Source organism: Oryza glaberrima, chromosome 3 (assembly GCF_000147395.1).
Source record: "Oryza glaberrima chromosome 3, OglaRS2, whole genome shotgun sequence".
Classification (NCBI taxonomy): domain Eukaryota; kingdom Viridiplantae; phylum Streptophyta; class Magnoliopsida; order Poales; family Poaceae; genus Oryza; species Oryza glaberrima.
The window spans coordinates 12,649,801-12,669,474 of record NC_068328.1 but is presented as its reverse complement, the minus strand read 5'-3'; the positions used below and the strand labels follow the sequence as shown (position 1 = coordinate 12,669,474).

At 40.3% G+C, this 19,674-nt stretch overlaps 1 protein-coding gene across 1 annotated transcript; it reads right to left on the bottom strand.

Moving 5' to 3' along the window:
• Window positions 1–7,089: 7,089 nt before the first annotated feature.
• On the bottom strand, window positions 7,090–18,576 carry LOC127766210 (chromatin-remodeling ATPase INO80). The gene is made up of 22 exons (XM_052291293.1): window positions 18,262–18,576; window positions 16,972–17,056; window positions 16,066–16,850; window positions 15,790–15,990; window positions 15,562–15,672; window positions 14,766–15,148; window positions 14,551–14,659; window positions 14,387–14,467; window positions 13,999–14,165; window positions 13,786–13,911; window positions 13,473–13,634; window positions 13,337–13,394; window positions 12,880–13,110; window positions 12,591–12,737; window positions 11,920–12,474; window positions 11,434–11,691; window positions 11,050–11,157; window positions 10,399–10,493; window positions 10,151–10,307; window positions 9,571–9,771; window positions 8,567–8,695; window positions 7,090–7,920 (listed from the first exon to the last, which is right to left on the bottom strand). The coding sequence occupies exons 1-22, from the start codon at window positions 18,343–18,345 to the stop codon at window positions 7,645–7,647; spliced, it is 4,509 nt and encodes a 1,502-aa protein (XP_052147253.1). The 5' UTR covers window positions 18,346–18,576; the 3' UTR covers window positions 7,090–7,644.
• Between the last annotated feature and the right edge of the window lie 1,098 nt (window positions 18,577–19,674).

Sequence of the window (19,674 nt, the reverse complement as noted above, 5' to 3'; positions counted from 1 at the left end):
TTTTGGAACAAGATTTTCAATAGTGCTAAAAGTTCAAAGCCTCTTATGGTGAGAATATATAGGGCCAACGGGTACCTAGACGTCTATAGTACAACCACATGATCCAAGGGTTGAAAAATCTGCAGAAAGTGGAACTAGCAGAATATCTGCTAAGTAACGTTAATTGCTCCATCAACTTAGAATTATTTAGTAGAAACAATAAAACCGTCACACTTATTACGCCTTTAGGTGGAACCACAATTATATAAGCTAGTGCAATTACCGTTACTTGATAGAATATCTGCTAAGTAATAGTAATTGCTCCATCAACTTAGACTTATTTAGTAAAAATAATACAACCGTCACATTTGTTACGCCTTTATGTGGAACACACAAGGTGCAACTTTTCATCACGATCAATTATTCACCACATTTATGACTAGAGATAGATAACATCATCAGTTGAAAAGATTAATTCGACCAGATATGTAAAAATCGAAGCTGATCAATGCAATAGTGGTGATCTCATCGTAATCGCCAACTCCGTATGTTGTTCCTCATCATCATGGAGGCCTCTTCCTCCTCTTGGCGCCTCGGCTGCTACTTTGACAACCACTGCTGACGCTTGACATGACGAGGCGTTTTTGTTGCCCTAGGCGCCTTGCTTGTGCATTTGTTATTCGCCTCGGTGTGTGGCAAGAAAAACCCGGTGTCACCGGCGTCGCGCTGCTTTGTGGGAGGAGGTGGCAACGCTGGGGCGCTAGTGGCTATCAGCAGCAGTGGCGTCCTCATCTCCAGAGCAAGCCTTGGCGGTGCAATAGGCACCCGATCCAGCATCATGCCACCGTTGCTCTTGAACGGCCTCACCCCCATTGATGGTGGGGCATGGTAGCATTGGTATTTGTTGTCCACCATAGCTGGTAGAGGACCAACAGTAGCATGGTGTTGTGTCGTCGTTCTTTGCACAGCGCTGCCAAAGAGGACATCAGCAAGACAAGCGGCGAGGTCCTTGACAATGGCGCGGCAACCCTCACAAGGGTCGACGATGGCTCCAATGTCCCTGAGGATCTCCGATGGCAACCACTGGTGGACGTCGTCATCCTCCTCACTCGCGCCGTAGAAGCTGTCAGCCATTTCTGGTATATAGGTTGAGCACTTGAGCATGAGCAAGAAGAGCGATTTGAGGTGTAGAGATGGAGGGGTAAGGGTATGTTTATATAGATAGGTGAGGAACAATAACTATAGAGGGCAGGATATTAGTAGGCATGTTTCTTTCCTCAATCTTATAAAATGAACATGTTTTTCAATTACTGATTTTTTCCCTTCTTAATTGTGGGTGTTTCTTCTCTTCATTTACTTTATGCCTTCTATGTATTTTTGGCGATGATAATGTGCTTCATATGTTTCATTCAAAAGTATACATGGATTATCTAGAGAGTAGTGAAAGGCGCTAATGCGCTATACTTAGATATTGATGCATGTAATATATTTTTCACTTTATTAAATTTTCAATTATTTGCAGTACGATAAAGAGAAACATGTGGGCAGTGTGCTCTCTGCCTCTGTTGTGTCAAAATGAACTCTCCTAACTATATATTGAATTCCCTTCGAAAGAGAATTAAGCAATGGATAACGACATATCACATGCAAATTGTTGTACTTGCTGGTGAAATAATGCATCAGCACATAAAGACAACTGCACATTTTCGTTCACAAGAAAATAATCTATACATTTCCATTAGTAAATACAATTGCACAAAAAAAAACATATGTGCACATTTCATTCACATAAAAATGTTCTGCACATTTTCCATTCACACAAATCTATACAAAAACTGAAATACATATTTACACATTTCGGCACATTTCACTGAATCATTTTTACATTGCTCATATGTGCACAAGCTTTGCATGTAACACATTTCTAGACAAAAAAATGTAACACATTTTCTGATATGGGCGGTCAAAGCAACTGCTACTTTGGATTTCTAGATCAAGCTAGCACTTTGATGGCTGGCTTTTCATAGGAAAGAGGGAGGAGGGGATGCGGGCGGAGGCGGGTAGGGTTTTGGGCTAGTGGGTGCCATTTTGTGAAAAAAAAAAACCCCTCAACTTCCATATTTTAGAGTGCAGGCCTACTTCGCGGTTTTCCTCCCCTTTGCATGGAATATCCGGATTTCCGAAGGGCCTAAACGTAAAAAGCCAGCTCAAAGGGACGTTTGGTGAGGGACACCGGACGAATTACGAACAAAACGGAGGGTCTTTTCGCAAAATTTCCACCCTGTGGGTACTGCAGCGATGGTAGCAAAATCTGACGTGGCACACCCCATCGCGCGCCCAGGCTGCGACCCTTTATTTTCTCCGATATGCTACTCATGTGACTCATAGGTTCAATTCTAATTCATGTTTACACATCTTCACTAAACATATAGCTCTCATATTGTGTGACAGGCTGGCAGCAAACATGGTTTGAACAGAAAATGTTTTTGAATGGAGATAAATTCAGCGAAATGCAACTTTATAAGAGATCAAGAGGCTGGTAGGCAATATGTTCCCAAGGGTACAAGTTCAAATCCTCTTATGAGTTATGACTTATGAGGGGCTGGTGGGCACCTAGATGATGGTAGCAGAATCATGTGACCCAAATGTCCAAAGTGCCTCGAGGGTGGAACTAGCGGAGTTCCACTAAGTAAAACCGACATACTTGTTATGAAACCTATTTTATTCTGGACGAATCAAGATATGAGTGGAAAGCTTATTACAGAAGAAAGCTTATACCAGAAGATATCTTATCACGAAAGGAAGCTTGCGGCGTAAACAAGCTTGTAGGAGAAGCAAGCTTGCCGCAAAAGCCAGCTTGTGGGAAAAGCAAGCTTACGGTGTAAGCCAACTCACAGTGGAAGCCGGAAGCCAGCTTGTGGGATAAGCAAGCTTACAGTGTAAGCCAACTTACAACTTACAGTGGAAGCCATCAACCTCCTCTGCCTATAAATAGGATCCTAAAGGTCCAAGGTGATATTGACTGCTCTTCGACACTTCCTGCCTTCCATCCTATAGCTTGTACTCAAATTCAGAAGAAATAAAGTTTCTACTCACTCGTACTTTCGATATTCTACAGCTTCTGTGTTTGTCTGCTCGTGTGTTTTTCGGTAGAATAGACCGGTTTCTCAATGATACTTAGGCCCCGTTCGTTCTCTCCAACTGGGGAGATATTTCCAGCACACGCAAAACGAGAAAACTCACTAGCACATGATTAATTAAGTATTAACTATTATAAAATTGAAAAAAATAGATTTATTTAATTTATTAAATAACTTCTATATAGAAACTTTTGTCAATAACGCACAATTTAACGGTTTAGAAAGCATGCTAACGGAAAACGAGGAAGTTAAAGTTTGGAGTTGAGAAAAAGAACCGAGCCTTATTACCACTCCCTCTCAACATAGACTTGTTTAGTCAAAATAAATAAAACCGACATACTTATTACGCTTTTCGGTGAAACCGCACTTCCGTGAATACAATATCATGACCAACCATTCCCTACATTTTATGACTAGAGCAACATAACATCATTAGTACATATGATTAATTCGACGAGATATGTAAAACCCAAGCTGATGGTATCAACTCTCCCACAACTCGGTAAACCCATTCTCGAGGGAGGGCGAGCTTGCCGCATGATTGAGGCAGAACGGTGTTCGAATTCACCGTCCACGGACGCCAATTCTCATCATGGCTGCCTCCTCCTCGTATTGCTGACGCTCTTGACATGGACGAGGTGGCCGCTTCACGCTGGCCAACCCTGACATCCCCATGGTCATATTGGTGGATCGCCCGGTTATCGTATGCCTTGGCTCTTGCAGCAAGAAAACTCTGTTGCATCCGGCATCACTCCACTTAATTTGCAAGATGGGGTGTCTGCAGGGTGCCAGCGGCGCTAGCACTGGTTGTGGTGACCGCATCACCGGAGCAAAACCTCGGCGGTGCAACAAGCACACCAGATTTTCATCATTTCTCATGAACTGCCACACTTTCATCGGTGGTGGGGCACAAAATTTTTGACCATATGAGTTGGCCGACCTAACCAGAGAGGGGTGGGAGCAAGAAGGACAATGGTGAGACGTGCGGCGAGGTCCTCGACGATGGCGAGGTTGTGCCCCTCAGCTGCACGTTTGTCGAAAAATGCTGATGTCCCTAAGGATCTCCGACGGCAGCCACTGGTGGACATCGTGGACCATTGCTTTCTACGCTTCTTTGGAGGAAGAGAGGCTTTGAGGTGTGGAGAATGGAGGGATCATTGGATGAGTTTATACAGAGAGGTGATGAATAGGCTATATATAGAGGAAAAGGCGAGTAATAGACACGTTTTTTTAATCTTATCAAAAGAACATATTCTTACTGATTTTCACCTTAATTTCAAGGTGTTTGCCTTATTTACTTGATGACTTTTATGTTTTTTTAGTGATGAGAATTAATGTGTCCCACATGGAGTCTTAAAAAGAAATTTGCATTATCTGGAGAGATGATGTGATTCAGGCAAAGATAACTTGGGTGGTGTGCTCTCTCTGCTTGTGTCAAAATTAATGAATTTTTCCTCGCAAAGAAAAGAAATTAATGAATTTTCATCACTGTATATTTTACCTTTAAACTATAACTGAGCAATTGATTGGCAAAAAAATACAATAAATGATGACAGGCAATGCATTAATTAGATGTACTTGCTGGTGCAATAAGGGTCAGTACTACGTATTCCATCCATTCATCTTGACGTCATTAAAGCTTAAACCCAGTTCAAAGTAATTTATCAAACAAAAATGTTAATTTGAACTTTTCAAAACATTGCAATTCCACACAGTTTAATGTGGATCATGGAATGATCGCGCACATGATGCTCTTAGGTGACTTTCCTCTTGCTCCTCTTCTCTCTTTAATTATTTCATTCGAGGAGTTACTAACTTATGGAATCTATCCAAGTAACTAATTAATGCAAATAGTATTTAATTCACCTCTACTGCTAAAAGATAGAGTTCTGTTCATGTCATCCCCTCGACCACCATACCCAATGTATCACATGGAAACTGCTCTGACCCAAAAATAGACCGACACAAATGAAAACTGCCCAACCTAGAAAAAATGAACCACACTTAAATGGGGTCCAACGAGCCATCGCTCCTCGTCATCCCCGAAATCCCACTCACACTTGCCACTGCCTGCTGCATCCTCTGCACATTGGCCTTCTCCCATGCCACGGTAGGAGATTGTGCTCATGTAGTTCAGTGGTTGCAGTGAATTGAATAGCACCCTAAGGTATTGAGTTTAAATTTTCATAGAATTAAATTTCTGAATTGTTTTAGGAGCTAATTTTTTAATTTAAAAAGGTTGCATATGTCCAATTGAATGTAGAGGCCAGGTAAAAAATACTCCTCTAGAAAAACGAAATTGTTCTCATGACCACAGCCATGAAACAAAAGTGGTCAGCACCCTCAAGTATGAGGCGGACGAAGCAGACAAGAAGGGCCTGCACCTTCTTGGTGAAGAGGAATAGTCTACCCCCAACTCTCATCTCCACATTTCTTTCTCGGCCTCTCCTTATTTGGATTATAATCCCTCGCCCTACTCCTATGTGATGAAAACAACTCAACATGATTGGTTTAAGGTGTCAGAAAATAGATGGATAATCAATTTCCAGTTCATTAAATCGTTTGCTTTGCACTTTGCTTGCAATATGTAAATCCATTTGACCAGAACTTAGAAGTGGCATAAACAATTAACCTCTTCGACTTATATTAGGCATGTAGTAACACCCTACGTCAGGCGCTCGACGCTCTGGAGAAATATCGGAAACCACTCCCCCCCCCTCTTTTCTCTCTCATCTCATTATGCACTTGCTTCCCCACAACACCATTTTATGTACAAATGAATGCATCTTTATATGGTTTTTTCTCTTAAATTACTTCTCTAATTTATGGTCCGGCCATACTATTAAATTTGTTATAATTAAATCGTTACAACAAGAATACACATTCCGATGAAAATAATATTTAGCTTTTTCAATAGATTTTTTAATATTGCATCTAATTTTATTTAAATGTTTCAACTAGTGCTAGTTAATTTGCACATGTTACATGTATTAATTCTTTGAATGTTTTAGTTAGTATTTCAGTTTAATGTTTCAAAAGTTAGTTTCATACATGATATAAAAATGTTTCAACAATATTAAGTATTTGCAAATATACTACATTTTTCATATGATTTTTTTATGTCTCACTCGTTGGGACTCAATGCTTCATACAATGATTGCTAGTATTGCAGTCAATATATTCAAAATGTTGCTTTTTTTTAAACATTTTTATTGAGTAAGCTGGAACATTTAACGAAGTGGTGAAATAAATTTTTATAAATGGTGAAACAACGTTCAATTTTTCTTATCAAAATATAATCCTATGAGATCTTATTATAAAGATTTAATTACAATGAGTATAACGGTCAAATTGGATTATGAGCCTCATAGGATGGCTGTTTGAGGTGAGGCTTTTCAGCGAAAGCCCATCGCCTCACTGATTAGGCTGAGAGCTTTCAGCCAGATATACATGGGGCCCACAAGCTAAAAGCTAGGAGCTACAACCACCAGTCGTAGAAATTCTTCTTCGAACCATTTAAGCAAAACAAACCAACCGATGGATCTTCTTTGGCTGAATTGAAGAAGGCAACTTTGGCTGATCAGCCAAAACATTTAACTTTCCGGTGAGAACCTGTAAATTAGATAATTAATTTAGAAGAAAATCTCACTTAAAGACCTAAGAAATAGCTTAAGATAAGCATATAAAATGGGCTTAAGCCATATATGAATTTATGCACATCCATATAGCCTCTTGCGTGTGTTAGCTAGCCAACCAGAGAAAAAGATTAGAGGGAGTACCGCCAGCATCAGGGAATGAAGCACCCGATTTTTTATTTTTATTTAAAAAATCAGACGCCTGGTTTGTAGTTACTTCCTTAAGCATGTTTTGTAGTTACTTCCTTAAGCATGGCTGGTTCTGTTTTGCAATCACATGATACCAATTGCCAAACCAAAATTTCGCAACATTCAAACCTATGCTGACCATAAAATATAACAATTAGCAATTTAGCATAGGGATTAGCATAGACGTTCATAAATGGTCGAAAATGTTTCCAATTTGGGAGCACAGCAGCTTTCCTGCTATGTTCTCTTTCAGCTATCAATACAAAACTTATGGTTAATATAGTCACCTACTCTCTTTACACGGCAAAATTATTTCTATATGTGATGCAATATTTTTCATGATTATTTACATAATGGCCACAGCCAGCATCACAGATATCAGCGGTCAGGTCTCCACAATTCCAACATCCGCAGCAACAGCTAGAGGATTCGCCCATGTCACGATTAACAGCAACCGATGCCACTGCACTGATGCCTTCTAACACAATCGAATATACAACTAACCCAGTTCCCAGGCTTCCGAAAAAGATGTGCACATAAACACTTATTGAACTGTGTGACACCTTCAGGAAGATCCAACGACTATTCCTCTTGACAATGAACCATGCAATCTGTCGTGCCCATGTCATAAATCGGGCAGGATAGATCACACTAGCCTTGCCATTTAGCACCCTGTGTTTGTTATCCGATTAATTGGTCAGTTAGGCTGAAGGAGTCCGATCTTTTGCCTCTTCTGTATCATTATCGTCAGGAGATATGTTATTCTCAGCTGCTTCTGCCGGATTGTCACCATCAGTCGTTGGTTCCTGTTCTGGTTCCTTGTCCTCGTTCAAGTTCTTCATCAGTCTCTTCGATCTTTTAGGCCTAGGAGCCGCAATACTATCTTCATCCTCCACTTCACCGCCTTCAGCCTCTGCATTCTTGTCCACACTACCATTATCCTGCAACTTTGGAAGCTTCTTTTGGGAGCTTTTCTTCTGTAAATAGTTTGGTAGTAAGAAATGAGTAAAAGCTCACATCAAAAACTTAAAACGGGATAAATCAGCAGCCATAGATAAACATAAGTATATCTCTTTTTTGGCTCACATTTCCAATGCTTAAAACCTACCAACCAGAACTGTTAAACAGGTTTAGTTTATAAAAGAACAGCCAAGTCTCAAGGTGATAAGGTCTTACAGAAGCAAAGATGACAATTTCATAAAAAAAAATTGTTGCAAGTCTAATTAAACCTACGCATTAGTACTCTTCCTCTAAATGCACAGGTTATAGAGATGAGTTATAATTCAAGTCAAACTCGAGCTAACCAATATAGCCTAACACCAAACTCATATATAGGAGTACATGCTCCTGTATATGGTATAGAGGTCTGTCAACTGAGTTTAACATGGACAATTTATCAAATTCAAGCAGTGAAAATTATAGCCCCACAAATTTGAACTTTTACGCTCTACTTAGCTTAAAATTGAAATTCAAGATTGTGTACTGTGTATTTAAATTAATGTCTCAATGACTTTGTGTGCATTTGTGATAGACAGCAATCATTCGGGAAACTGCAGATTGTTCTGACTATTTTCTACTACGGAAATAGCTAACTCATTGCTTGGAGGCATTTCTTGTGTTCACCTTTTTGCTTGATGTGTTATCATGTTCTGCAGCCCCTGAAGTTTGATCATCCAAGTCTTCAAGCATCAAATCTCCTTCTTTGTCAACCTTGATGCCCTTTGTACGCCTCTTTTTTAGTCGGTCCTTTGCCTAAAAAGGTAAATAGAAATGAAAAACATTGTCACCCGACTTTTTTCCATTGAAATTAAATAAAACATGTTGACATTCCATGCCATACTCAATATTTCATTATAACGAAAACTCAACGGACATTCTATTAGGAAACCAATTCAAACAACCTCATCTTTTGCCATATTACCGCAGCAATTTTAATTTAAGGTTTGTTGTTCTACAGCATGTAAAACCTAATAACATGTAATAAGATGACATGTGTAACAATTGTTATAGTACAATACCAACAAGAAAAAAAGTTGGTCGCCAAACTCTTCCATAAACCAATGAAAGGTTTCCAAATGCTTTCATGATGATACGTTTTCTAATGCAAACCATAAAATGAACTAGGCAAAATCTCAAAAACAAACAGGAGAAATAAGCTTCGTACTTTTTTGAGGTTGTTTTCTTAAGTTTTTCAATAATACACTACATAAACTCCTTGATAATTGGCAGAACCAGAAATCAACCAATCATGAATCAAGTCTTAACTCAATAAAAGTAGTAAGGTTTTTGCACTGAATCTAATAAGGGGTGGGCCCTATGGTTGGTTTATTGTCCCAATGGGGATAGATTTTCCCAATCATCTTGAGAACATTAATAACACGGTGATTTGCAACTATTCAAAGAGTTTGAATAGCATATGCCAAACAGGTGTTACTAAATGGGGAAAAAATGAACAAAAGCATGCCACTGATTGGTAGGCAAAGGGAAATTAGTTCGATTATAAATCTAGTTCTTACATCTCAAATCTAGGTCATCCATGTATGCTGTCAACGTTTCAAGTATATGGGTGGACTAGATGAAAACAATGCGATGTGCCAAATAAAAGATGGAAGTAGTATAAAAAATACCTGCATTGATATTTCTTTTAATTTGTGCGATATCTGTGTGTCATCAATAAGTAATGAAACAACATCCTCTTGTCTCATCAGATGATCATCCTGGACATGTTTTCCTTTCATGACCAACTCTTGCACTGCATTTTTCTGCTTTGCCCTCTGCAATATCTTCTCTTCTATTGTATCTTTGCATATAAGTCTATACACCGTTACCTACAATACCAATTTGAAAGAAAATACAAGGAAATGAGCTACCACATATTTCATTCCAAAATTCAAATGATAGTGTTATATAATTTATAAATATAGATAATGGACAATGCGCTAAAAAGAGTTGAGCTATTTTGTGACCCCAACATTTGTCTCAGTGCCAGTGCTATTTAGTACTCCTTTCGTTTCCAAATGTTTGACGTTGGTTAGTTCAGTTTTGAGCTAACCAACGTCAAACCAAAAAAAAAATGGAGGGGCATCACTAAAAAGAGTTGCCATAAAAGGCAGAAAAATGCTCCAAAAGAAATACGTAGCTGAGGAGCACACTATAAGCTATAGTACTATGATTAGATAAAGTATTTATAACTGAAGCTTCAGTTACCTCCTTTGTCTGACCAAGTCTGTGTGTTCTATCCATTGCTTGCTGGTCTTGTGTTGGGTTCCAATCAATTTCATAAAAAATAACTGTATCAGCAGCAGTCAAATTAATACCTAGGCCCCCAGCTCTTGTGCTTAGCAAGAAAACAAATATATCGTTCCTGCAGAGAAGAAAATTCAGGTAAGCCATGTTTGAATAGCATGGCGTTAGATCATCTTACTGTACATTATCCTTTATCCACTAATGCATACCGGTTCTGGAAGTCCCGGACCATGTCACGTCGATCAGATATTGCCGATGACCCATCAAGTCTGAAATACTTGAATTTTCTGAAGTTCATGTAGTCCTAGAACAATAGCAATGCATAATTGCTGAGTAGTTAGAAAGGGGCTCAACTTTAGTGAGCAAAATTACAAGAAAAATACTCCAATATCTACTTTTCGGTTGATGCAATTCACAGTGCCAGCAAAAGAAATGGAAACTAAAAACTCCTGAAAGATGATATGCTACGCGAAGACTCACATATTGAAGTCATGACACTACCCTAATGCTACAAGAATATTCTTATATTGTAAGGCCTACATGTAGTATAGGACATATGCAGTGTCTAATGGTAAATATTACAAAACATGCTTCGGTTCAAAGCATAAAGTATTTTGTATTGAGATCTGATAATTGACCAAAGATTGTTGACTTGCAGAATGCCAAAAACATATATAAAGTTGTATGCAATAAAACAACTTATCTCCAGGCACTTAGAGAATCTCTATATCACTTATGAGTAAAAGGCGCAAGCAAAAGTCACTTGTTTTAGTTTTTTTTTTAAGAAAAAACTCAATTACCTTATGGTGGTATTATACTTTTAAGTGTAAAGTGGACAAGCATGAAGTGACCAGTACTACCTCAAGAATGTCTAACATTTTAGTCATCTGAGCAAATAAGAGCACACGGTGATTCTCAGCTCGGAGGCGCCGCAGCAGTATATCTAAGGTTTGGAGCTTCCCAGAATCCTGTCATTGAGCATTTCATGTTAGTAAAAAGAACTCACTGGTACAGCTAAAAGCATATTAATGAAAACACAAACAATTTGTCCTTTATTCAGGTGTTTGAACCAACTTATTATGATAAAGTTATATTCTACACAAATCTTAGAGCTTTTCAAAGCAATTGAGCAGTTCATTGGGAAAAAAAAATACAACTATGAATGACAGAATTGCGCAGATGAAGAAAAATCTAAATAGGCAATAGCCTAGCATCATGGACAGAGGAAATTAGAGAACACTTACTGTAAGCATTTTAGCTGGGTCAAAGTTACTCATAGGTGGAGATGACCCAAATATCCTATATGGCAGTTGTAGCATCGGCTCGGGGAATGGCAAATCAGTATGTAATTCTTCTATCAGAGGATGAGGGCTGGTTGGTTCTCTAGGGCCATTGAACTCAGAAGTTCGAGCAAATCCCAGAACCAGTTTCTTGGCCCATGGATCATGCATCTCATCAGTTAACTTGTAGGCAAAATTTCGGTCTGCGCACCAGACATTTATCTGAAACGAAAGAAAAGGGTAATGAGTCATTCAATAGTAGCACCAATTGAGCATTGATAGCTTGTGTAGATAAAATAAATACATTTCCTACACTATATGGAAGTTTTGAATACTTTTAATACTAGAGTAGCCTAAGAATACTGTAAGACAACTCCATACACAGCCTGATGCAACATACAAATGATAGAACTGGGAAAACAAGTCATCACATAAAATAAAGGAACTTACCGGTGGTGCTCTAGCAGGTGGAATAAAAGCATATGTTGAACGAAGAAGTCTTATGTTAGACACAAGCCTTTCATGGTGAGAAAGCACTAGTGCTTCATATGGGCTATCACTCGGGCCTGTCTCAATCTTTGTTCTTAGGAAACTGGACTCTGCTTTTGTAGGTGAAAGCAACAAGCGAACAACAGCACGAACTGTTGTTAAATCATTATGAGTGGACTCAAGATCAGTACTTTCTGAGTCAAGGAATACATCCACAAGTTCATCGGTGTACTTCTTGTTCCATCGCACTGCTGAGAATGCTAGTCTGTTGAATAATGAGCAAGTGGCCAGGAAAGAAGCTTCAACTGGGGAGAGATTTATTAAACGTGTAAAACCGAATGCACCAGATAACAGAACAGTATTATTTGGTGAGATAGCTTCTGGAAAAGCTGATTGATGGATGTAGCTTGGCGAAAATATATTAAACATCCTGTTGAAAGATCCATATAGAAATCCACAACCACGCACAGGCATTTCCATGTTCGAGACGATTCCTTTGTAGACTAACTTTGGAATCTGAAAAGGTTCAGAAAGAAGCCTATCAGTTTAGTTAGCAATTAAGGAGAATACATAAGGTAACTGCAAGTACGCCAATTAGAAACAGAAAAATCTGACCATATGTTTAATTATACCTCAAACATTATTGGATTCCTCTTCCCTGCATAATGCACATCTTGCAATTCCCCAAATGCAGGAGAAAGAAGTGAGTTCGGGATGTCAGCAAAGTAAAAGTAAGAGCTCCCCTCATTGCGCTCAAACAGCTCTGGATGATTGCAGACCTAAATGTGATACATAACACATTGGGAGGAAATCCAATGAGAAACAACAGAGTAAACATTAGCTGAAATTGCTAAAGGGACCTTAATGATTATTAAGTCAAGTAAATTGATCACATGCAAGAAGGTGTTGTGCTAATGTTACCTTCCGGAGCTGCATCACAATATTCATCAGGCTAAGTAATTTCTTATCATTTAGATTGCCACGACTTCCATCAAGCAACTCGTTAAGAGATATTTTATTCTTTATAGCTTGATAGAAGACTTGCTGGCGAGAACTCAATCTGCAGGGCACAATTTCTTCTTTCTTTTTGGTCATTTCTGCAATGACATCAATCTTAACTCGACGGAGCATGAAGGGCTTTAAAATAGCATGCTGTGGAGAAAAAGAACAAGTTATATAATCTCAAAAATATACCAAAGCTATACAGAACTTTGTCCAAAACAGGAGAATTGAGCATCTGTCATTTAGTCATGTACTGTATTTGAGAATTCAAGCCCCCATTATAATTCCACGTCAGTCTCAAACAAGACTATTCAAAAGATTAACTAAACCATAACATGCATAAAAGTTCCGTTCAGTGTAGGGCTGTGTATCTTACCAGTCGACTAAGCTGATGTTCATTCAGAGCACCTCCATGTTCGGCATGACCCTCAATTCTGGCAGGCCAAAGAAATATAAGCAATAAAGATAATGACTAAAACAAAGAATGTATAATTTGTAATGTAGGTAAGTACCCTTTTGAGAACCACTCATTAAACTGTTCATGGCTGTCAAACAAAGTAGGCATGATGAAATGAAGAAGCGCCCATAACTCAGCCATGTTGTTCTGTATAGGTGTTCCAGTGAGAAGCAAGCGATTTCGACAGTTAAAACTCAGTAATGTCTTCCATCGCTGGCTGCAGCAGAGGGAGGAAAAGATAAAATACAATAATTCCCAGATAAGAGTCTCAACGAAGGAAAAATATCAGATGAATAAATGAAGACAGGCATGAGCCATGAAATTTTGGTTTTCAACATAATGAAAGGACTTGCAAGATGAATTGTTACCTGCTTGAACTTTTAATAGCCTGGGCCTCATCCAAAACCATGTATTGCCACTTAACACGTCTCAAAAGCTTCTCTTCATTCACAAGTATCTGATAATTTGTAATGAGAATGTGGAAACTAGCATCTCTGTGGAGAAAGGGCAAAACTCACATGTTTAGTTTTACGCGCCTATAAATGGAAGGAACGCAAATGAAGATAATAAATACTTCTTGCCTTCGATAAAGACGTTTGGGGTTGATGTTTTTCCGAAGAACCATCCTTTCAGGACCCCAATAGGGAAGTATCTTTAGATCAGGGCAAAACCTGATTACCTCTTCAGCCCAATTATTCACAACAGATGCGGGAGCCACAACAAGAAAGGGACCCCATATGTTTTTGTCCTGCATGGTGTACATGTCTATATCAAAAGCTTGACACGCGTGTTAATATTTGAACCTATAAATTACACATTGTGTGATGCTTCTAAAGGAAGAAATAGAACATGATGATAAATCATGAATCAACCAAGATCAAGCACAAAGGCCAAAAGAGATTGCTTCATTGGGTATTAATCCAATAGTAGAAAGATAACATGGATTTAAGAAAGGGCAAATTCACCAACCTCAGCCAAATGTGCTAAGAATGCCATAGCCTGGACGGTTTTGCCAAGACCCATCTCATCAGCAAGAATACCATTTAATCCCTGCAAGAAATAGAAAATATTGAAGTGAAACAGCAGAGAAGTCACAGAAAATGATCAGATGCATTAACTTTTTAACAGTGTACCTGCTCGTAGCAATTAACCAACCACTGTAAACCTTTTAACTGATATTCTTTTAGTGCACCTTTAAACAATTCTGGTGTCTGCACAGACGACTTCTCAGGCATTGTTGAGCTGAAAATAAGATAACCCCAAAGAAACCAGTGTTAGAAGTCCTTTCATTCTTTCTAACATGCTCAATTCTGAACAAGGACAACCAAACCAGTCAAGTGGAACTTACGGGTGTAATAGATCAATCTTGTTAGGCTCCATACTAGCTAAATCATCAGTTGGAATACCAGAGTCAGATGATTGACGAAGCCTCCCAGTTTCACTATCAAACGCATTTGTCATCCTTTTCTGTTGGGAGACAGCATGTTGCGCAGCTCTCAAGGCCTCTCTCTTTAATTCAGCTTCCTCAGGATCTTCCTCATCCTCTTCAGGGACAGATGCCTCATCTGATGGTGCTGATTCACCAGCCTTATTCTGCATGAAGTGACTATAAAGCTCAGTTTGGGATAGGAGAAAGTTGAGCCTCTGTTGCTGTCTTTTTGCTTCACGTAGCTCCTCTTCACGCTTCAAAGCTTCAGCCGCCTCCTTTTCTTCTCTTTTCCTCAATTCATACTATGAAACAGACAAAAAAAAAGATATATAACTCCCATCATAAGATCGCATAAGAAAAATCAGCAAAAAGAAAAACATGTGCTATGCAAAACAATACAATACTTGGTGCTAATTTTTAAGTTTTAACCATGTATATAGAAATTAAAGTGGCTTGGAACGACTGGAATACATAGCCATATATAACCCCTAATTTTAAGTATTTAAATAGTATTCAGCCCCATATACTGTTGTTTGGTTTCAGTTCAGTGGCTTGGAAGAACTGAAATACATAGCCATATACAACTCATAAGTTTAAGTATTTAAATAGTATTCAGCCCCATATACTGTTGTTTAGAAAAAAAATAAAAGGCAATAATTCCGAATTTGGTTTCAGTGGAACTAAAAAACAATAAGCTTAAGAGATTAAAAAAAACCTGCTCCTTGTCAACTCGCTTCCAAAATATCAACATATCCCTAGCCAGCCTCCGTGTACGTATGGCGGCACTCCTCATCAATTTCAGTGACCTGCTTACTTTGAACTTTACCTGGACATTTTAAACACAAAACTCAATAAAGCTGCAGCATTGCAATTAACTCAGCAAGATCAAAAACTAGAGTGAACCAAACTACAAAATAGCCAACAAGATAGAGAAGTGAAATACCTCCCGTTGGCAATTCTCAGAAAAACGCTTAGCATCTACTTGCCGTTTCTTCAGCAAAGCCATGAAATTCCTGTGGTGCCTAGGAATGCCTTTAACAGCAATAGCATGCCAAAGTTTAATAGTCTTTTCTGACTCTTCTCTTGCAATTTCAGAAGGATCCTTTCTTATTATTTGCTTCTTTGGCAAACTACGCTCGATAATCTGCATTTATAGGTTAACTGCTAAGTATATAGAAAACAAAAGCATGCTATCAATATTTGAACAGGTCCAACCAACCTCATATGTATCTCCTTTTTCCAAGACTTTAACGTAATGAACATGCAAACTGCCGGATTCCGAAATAATAAATCTCCGTATCCTCCCAGCTGCTCCTTCTGGAATTGCGAAGGGATCCTCAGTTACTTGAAGAGAAAATTTCTGCACCTTTACCCTTTCCTGGAGTGATTCATATTGTGGCTGAGGTTCAGCTAATCCACCACGATTGGTTGTCTCAAATTTTTGGTCCGTACTGAGCATTGCCGCTAGAGTGCGTAAATCTAGTGTGCCATTCAAGAAAGTTTCCTCGACACGTATGTCAGAAAAAACAGGTAAATTAAGGGATAGTGCCAACTTATCATACCCTTCTGGGATTTTGTAGCTTACATTATCTCCCATATCTAAATAGGAAGAATCCAGTGAAGCTACAACCTTATTGAAACCACCATATGCATTAGTAGATTTTGTCCCATTATACTCAGCTGTGGCTTCTACCCCACCCAACATTGCAACATTCCTTGTATCACTTCTGTACTTTGTAACTCTTGCACTACCATTTTTGTGTTTCTGAGGAACTATCACCTGAGGAGGATCAGAACTAAAAACATCCTCCTTAAACTTTGACCTTCTGTACTTCTGAACGTGTTCACTCAGCATTGTACGGTAGTGCTCCTCAGTTATTTGGTTACTGTAGGCATCTACCTCATCATCATCGCTAGCACCATCCAGATTCCTTTTGCGCTTCCGATGTAGCCCATGGGAAGCATCACTAATTCCATTATACTGGTCTGACAAGGACCCTTGACCTAAAAGGAAAAGTAGGGTAAGCAGAACAAACGCAGAAGTAGATATATGTAAAGAAATGGCAAGACCACAATTTGATGGAGTGTCAATGCTAGGAGGTGGATTTTTTTAAATAGCCTTTACCTTGGCTACTCATACTCCCATTTGGGCTACTACGCCTATAGCGATCAAGATCTTCCGGCAAGGGGACCTTAAAGTTCAGCAAAGGCTGCATCAGCAGTTCATGTAAAAACTTGACATCAGAATGGAGGTAAATTCAACTAAAGTAAACCATATTATTAACATGAGTGGGAAGACATATGCTTCACAATGACAAAATCTATATATAATTTTCAACCCTACCAAAGACAAATAAAGAGACCTGCATCCATATAGACCAAACGGATAGACAAGCAACAATAACACTATAGTAGTATCAAAAACAAAGGATGACAAGATAAAAGAAGCGATTACGTAGTAAACCAATGTACCCTTGCAGGCCCCCAATTCATAACCTTATCAAATAAAATAAATTTAAACCCGAAGCAAGGATCACACATGTCAAGAAAAAAAACTTTATTATGCATGACCATACTTATCAAGAAAAATAATAAAAGAACAGCGATAAAAAAAACAACAAAACTGCCAGAACAATGATAACAGTGCAGCAGCATGTTGCACGCCATGCAGACCACAATCACAACAGACAACACAGGAACATACACAGATGATGCCAGCAACTGACAATACTCATCTATGAACGAAACATAGCATTAACTAAATTCAGAAAAAAGAAATGGCATGCAATCGCAACAAAACAAGGTCATCATCGTCGCGCATGCGATATTGGAAATGTTGCATGAATATAACGACCAAGTTACCGGCATCAACATTTGATTAGCAACATGAATGGCACAACAGATGATCACGATACTCGTATCACTCTGTCACTATCTGAAACGCACGAAACTTTGATCGGTGGAAGCCACTAAAGTAGCCCAAGTCTACATGAAGATCTAGCAAACTACTGAACCAGTCTCAGGAAACAACTAGATACTGCTAAACAGCATAACACTTATGTGGCACACACTTATTTGAGTCCTAACCAACAGAACAGTAGCACGGGGCATCGGCTTCTACAGACGATCGCAACACCGATGCAAAGTAACCTGCATTAGCCCACAACTAACGAGCTCCCAATCCCGCGAGACACAACTAAAACCTCGATCGAACTGAGGCTTAAAAAAACAACCAAGTGATGATACAGCGCCCGGAGAGAATTCTCCAAAACCCAGCGACAATGAGCACTACCAAAACCCACCCCAATCACAACGCGCCCCCCACTCCAACACCGCCACTACCGCGCGCGTCAAAACCACCATCCACCGAAGCACGCACATACAGAGAGGGAAAGAGAGAGAGAGCAGGCAGTACCTCGAGGTTGAAGAGGGTGGAGTAGGAGAGCCCGCCGCCGTTGGCGGCGGCGCCCCCGCGCGACGGAGGGCGCCGCGGGTCCATCCCGAAACCCTACCGCGCCCCCGCCCCCACGCGCGCAGAGACGCACGCAGGAAGAGGGAGAACCAGGAGGAGCCGGCGGCCGCGGGCGCACGCGAGGTCCCCCGGGAGGGACCGCGGCGGAGGGTGGAGTCGAGCCCCCGCGGCGGCGGGCGGCGGCGGGGAGGGAGGCGTGGAGATTAGGGTTAGGTTTTGGGGAGCGGAGGGGGGGAGAGAAGGGGGGGACGGAGAGGAGGGAGAAGGAGGCGGTGGGGAGGGGGGGGCTGCGGGATGTTGTGGTGGGGAGGGGTAGTAGTAGTAGTAGTAGTAGTAGAGAAGGCATGGTGGCTTTGGCCTTTGGTGAGAGAAACCAAGCCAAAGGGAGGGAACTGGGAAGGGGGCAGGCACGAGCACGACGCGAGAGGAGAAGAGAGGGGAGCAGGGAAAGCGAACCGGGAGTGCATGCGACGGCGAGAGGTTTTTTTTCCCTCTCTCTAGCGCTTGGGTTCGTTGGGGGGACGCGGGATTTTTCGTTCTCACATTAAATCCGGTCATGCAACTATGCGAATTTTACTCAAAAGTCCAGATTTTCCATCTAAACTAATGAACGGCCCACTATTTTGTCTCTTCAATTGGGTGATTTTAACAAATTTTAAGATGAATTCTACCAAATGAGTATTTGTTACACGGTTTCCCCAGTAATATCAACAAGAGTCTATCCATCCTTTTACACAAGGCATGTGGTGTGGTATTTGTCTTCCCCAAAAGAATTAAGCAAATGAAATATGGAAGTGCCCATTAAATTAAGAGAAAATTACCCGCCTGCCATTCGCCAAAACTTCCCATCATTAATATCTCCTTGTCGACTTCCGCCAAGCCACCACCATTCGCTCATGTCACATTCTATTTCGTGGGACTTCTGAGCTAACACTCAGGCCCAGCCCTAAGGGGTCGAGCTAGGCCTCCACACAGGGCCCGCGAAGTGATGGGGGCCCAACCCCATATATGCTAACATAATAGCCTATAGGAATTAGGAAGCCCACTAGCTCAGTAGAGGAAGAGGCACACGTATAGGAAAAAAAATTGTGTCGATTTGGCTTCCTTCCGTGATTCCGTCCGATTGCTTCGCCTTCGCTCGCAGTCGCCTATTCGGCTGTTCGCCGCCCTTCCAGCCGCGTCTCAGCTACGCAATGCTACGTCGACGACTGCGCGCGGCTACATGTCTACGGCGTCGTGCTCGGCGGCAAAACTGCAACTGGCAGCCGGATGCAAAAATCTGATCTCTCTGTTCAGTTCTAGGAGACTAGGAAGTACCCAATTGCTCTCCCCTTTGATGTATGCTAAGTTTATGTG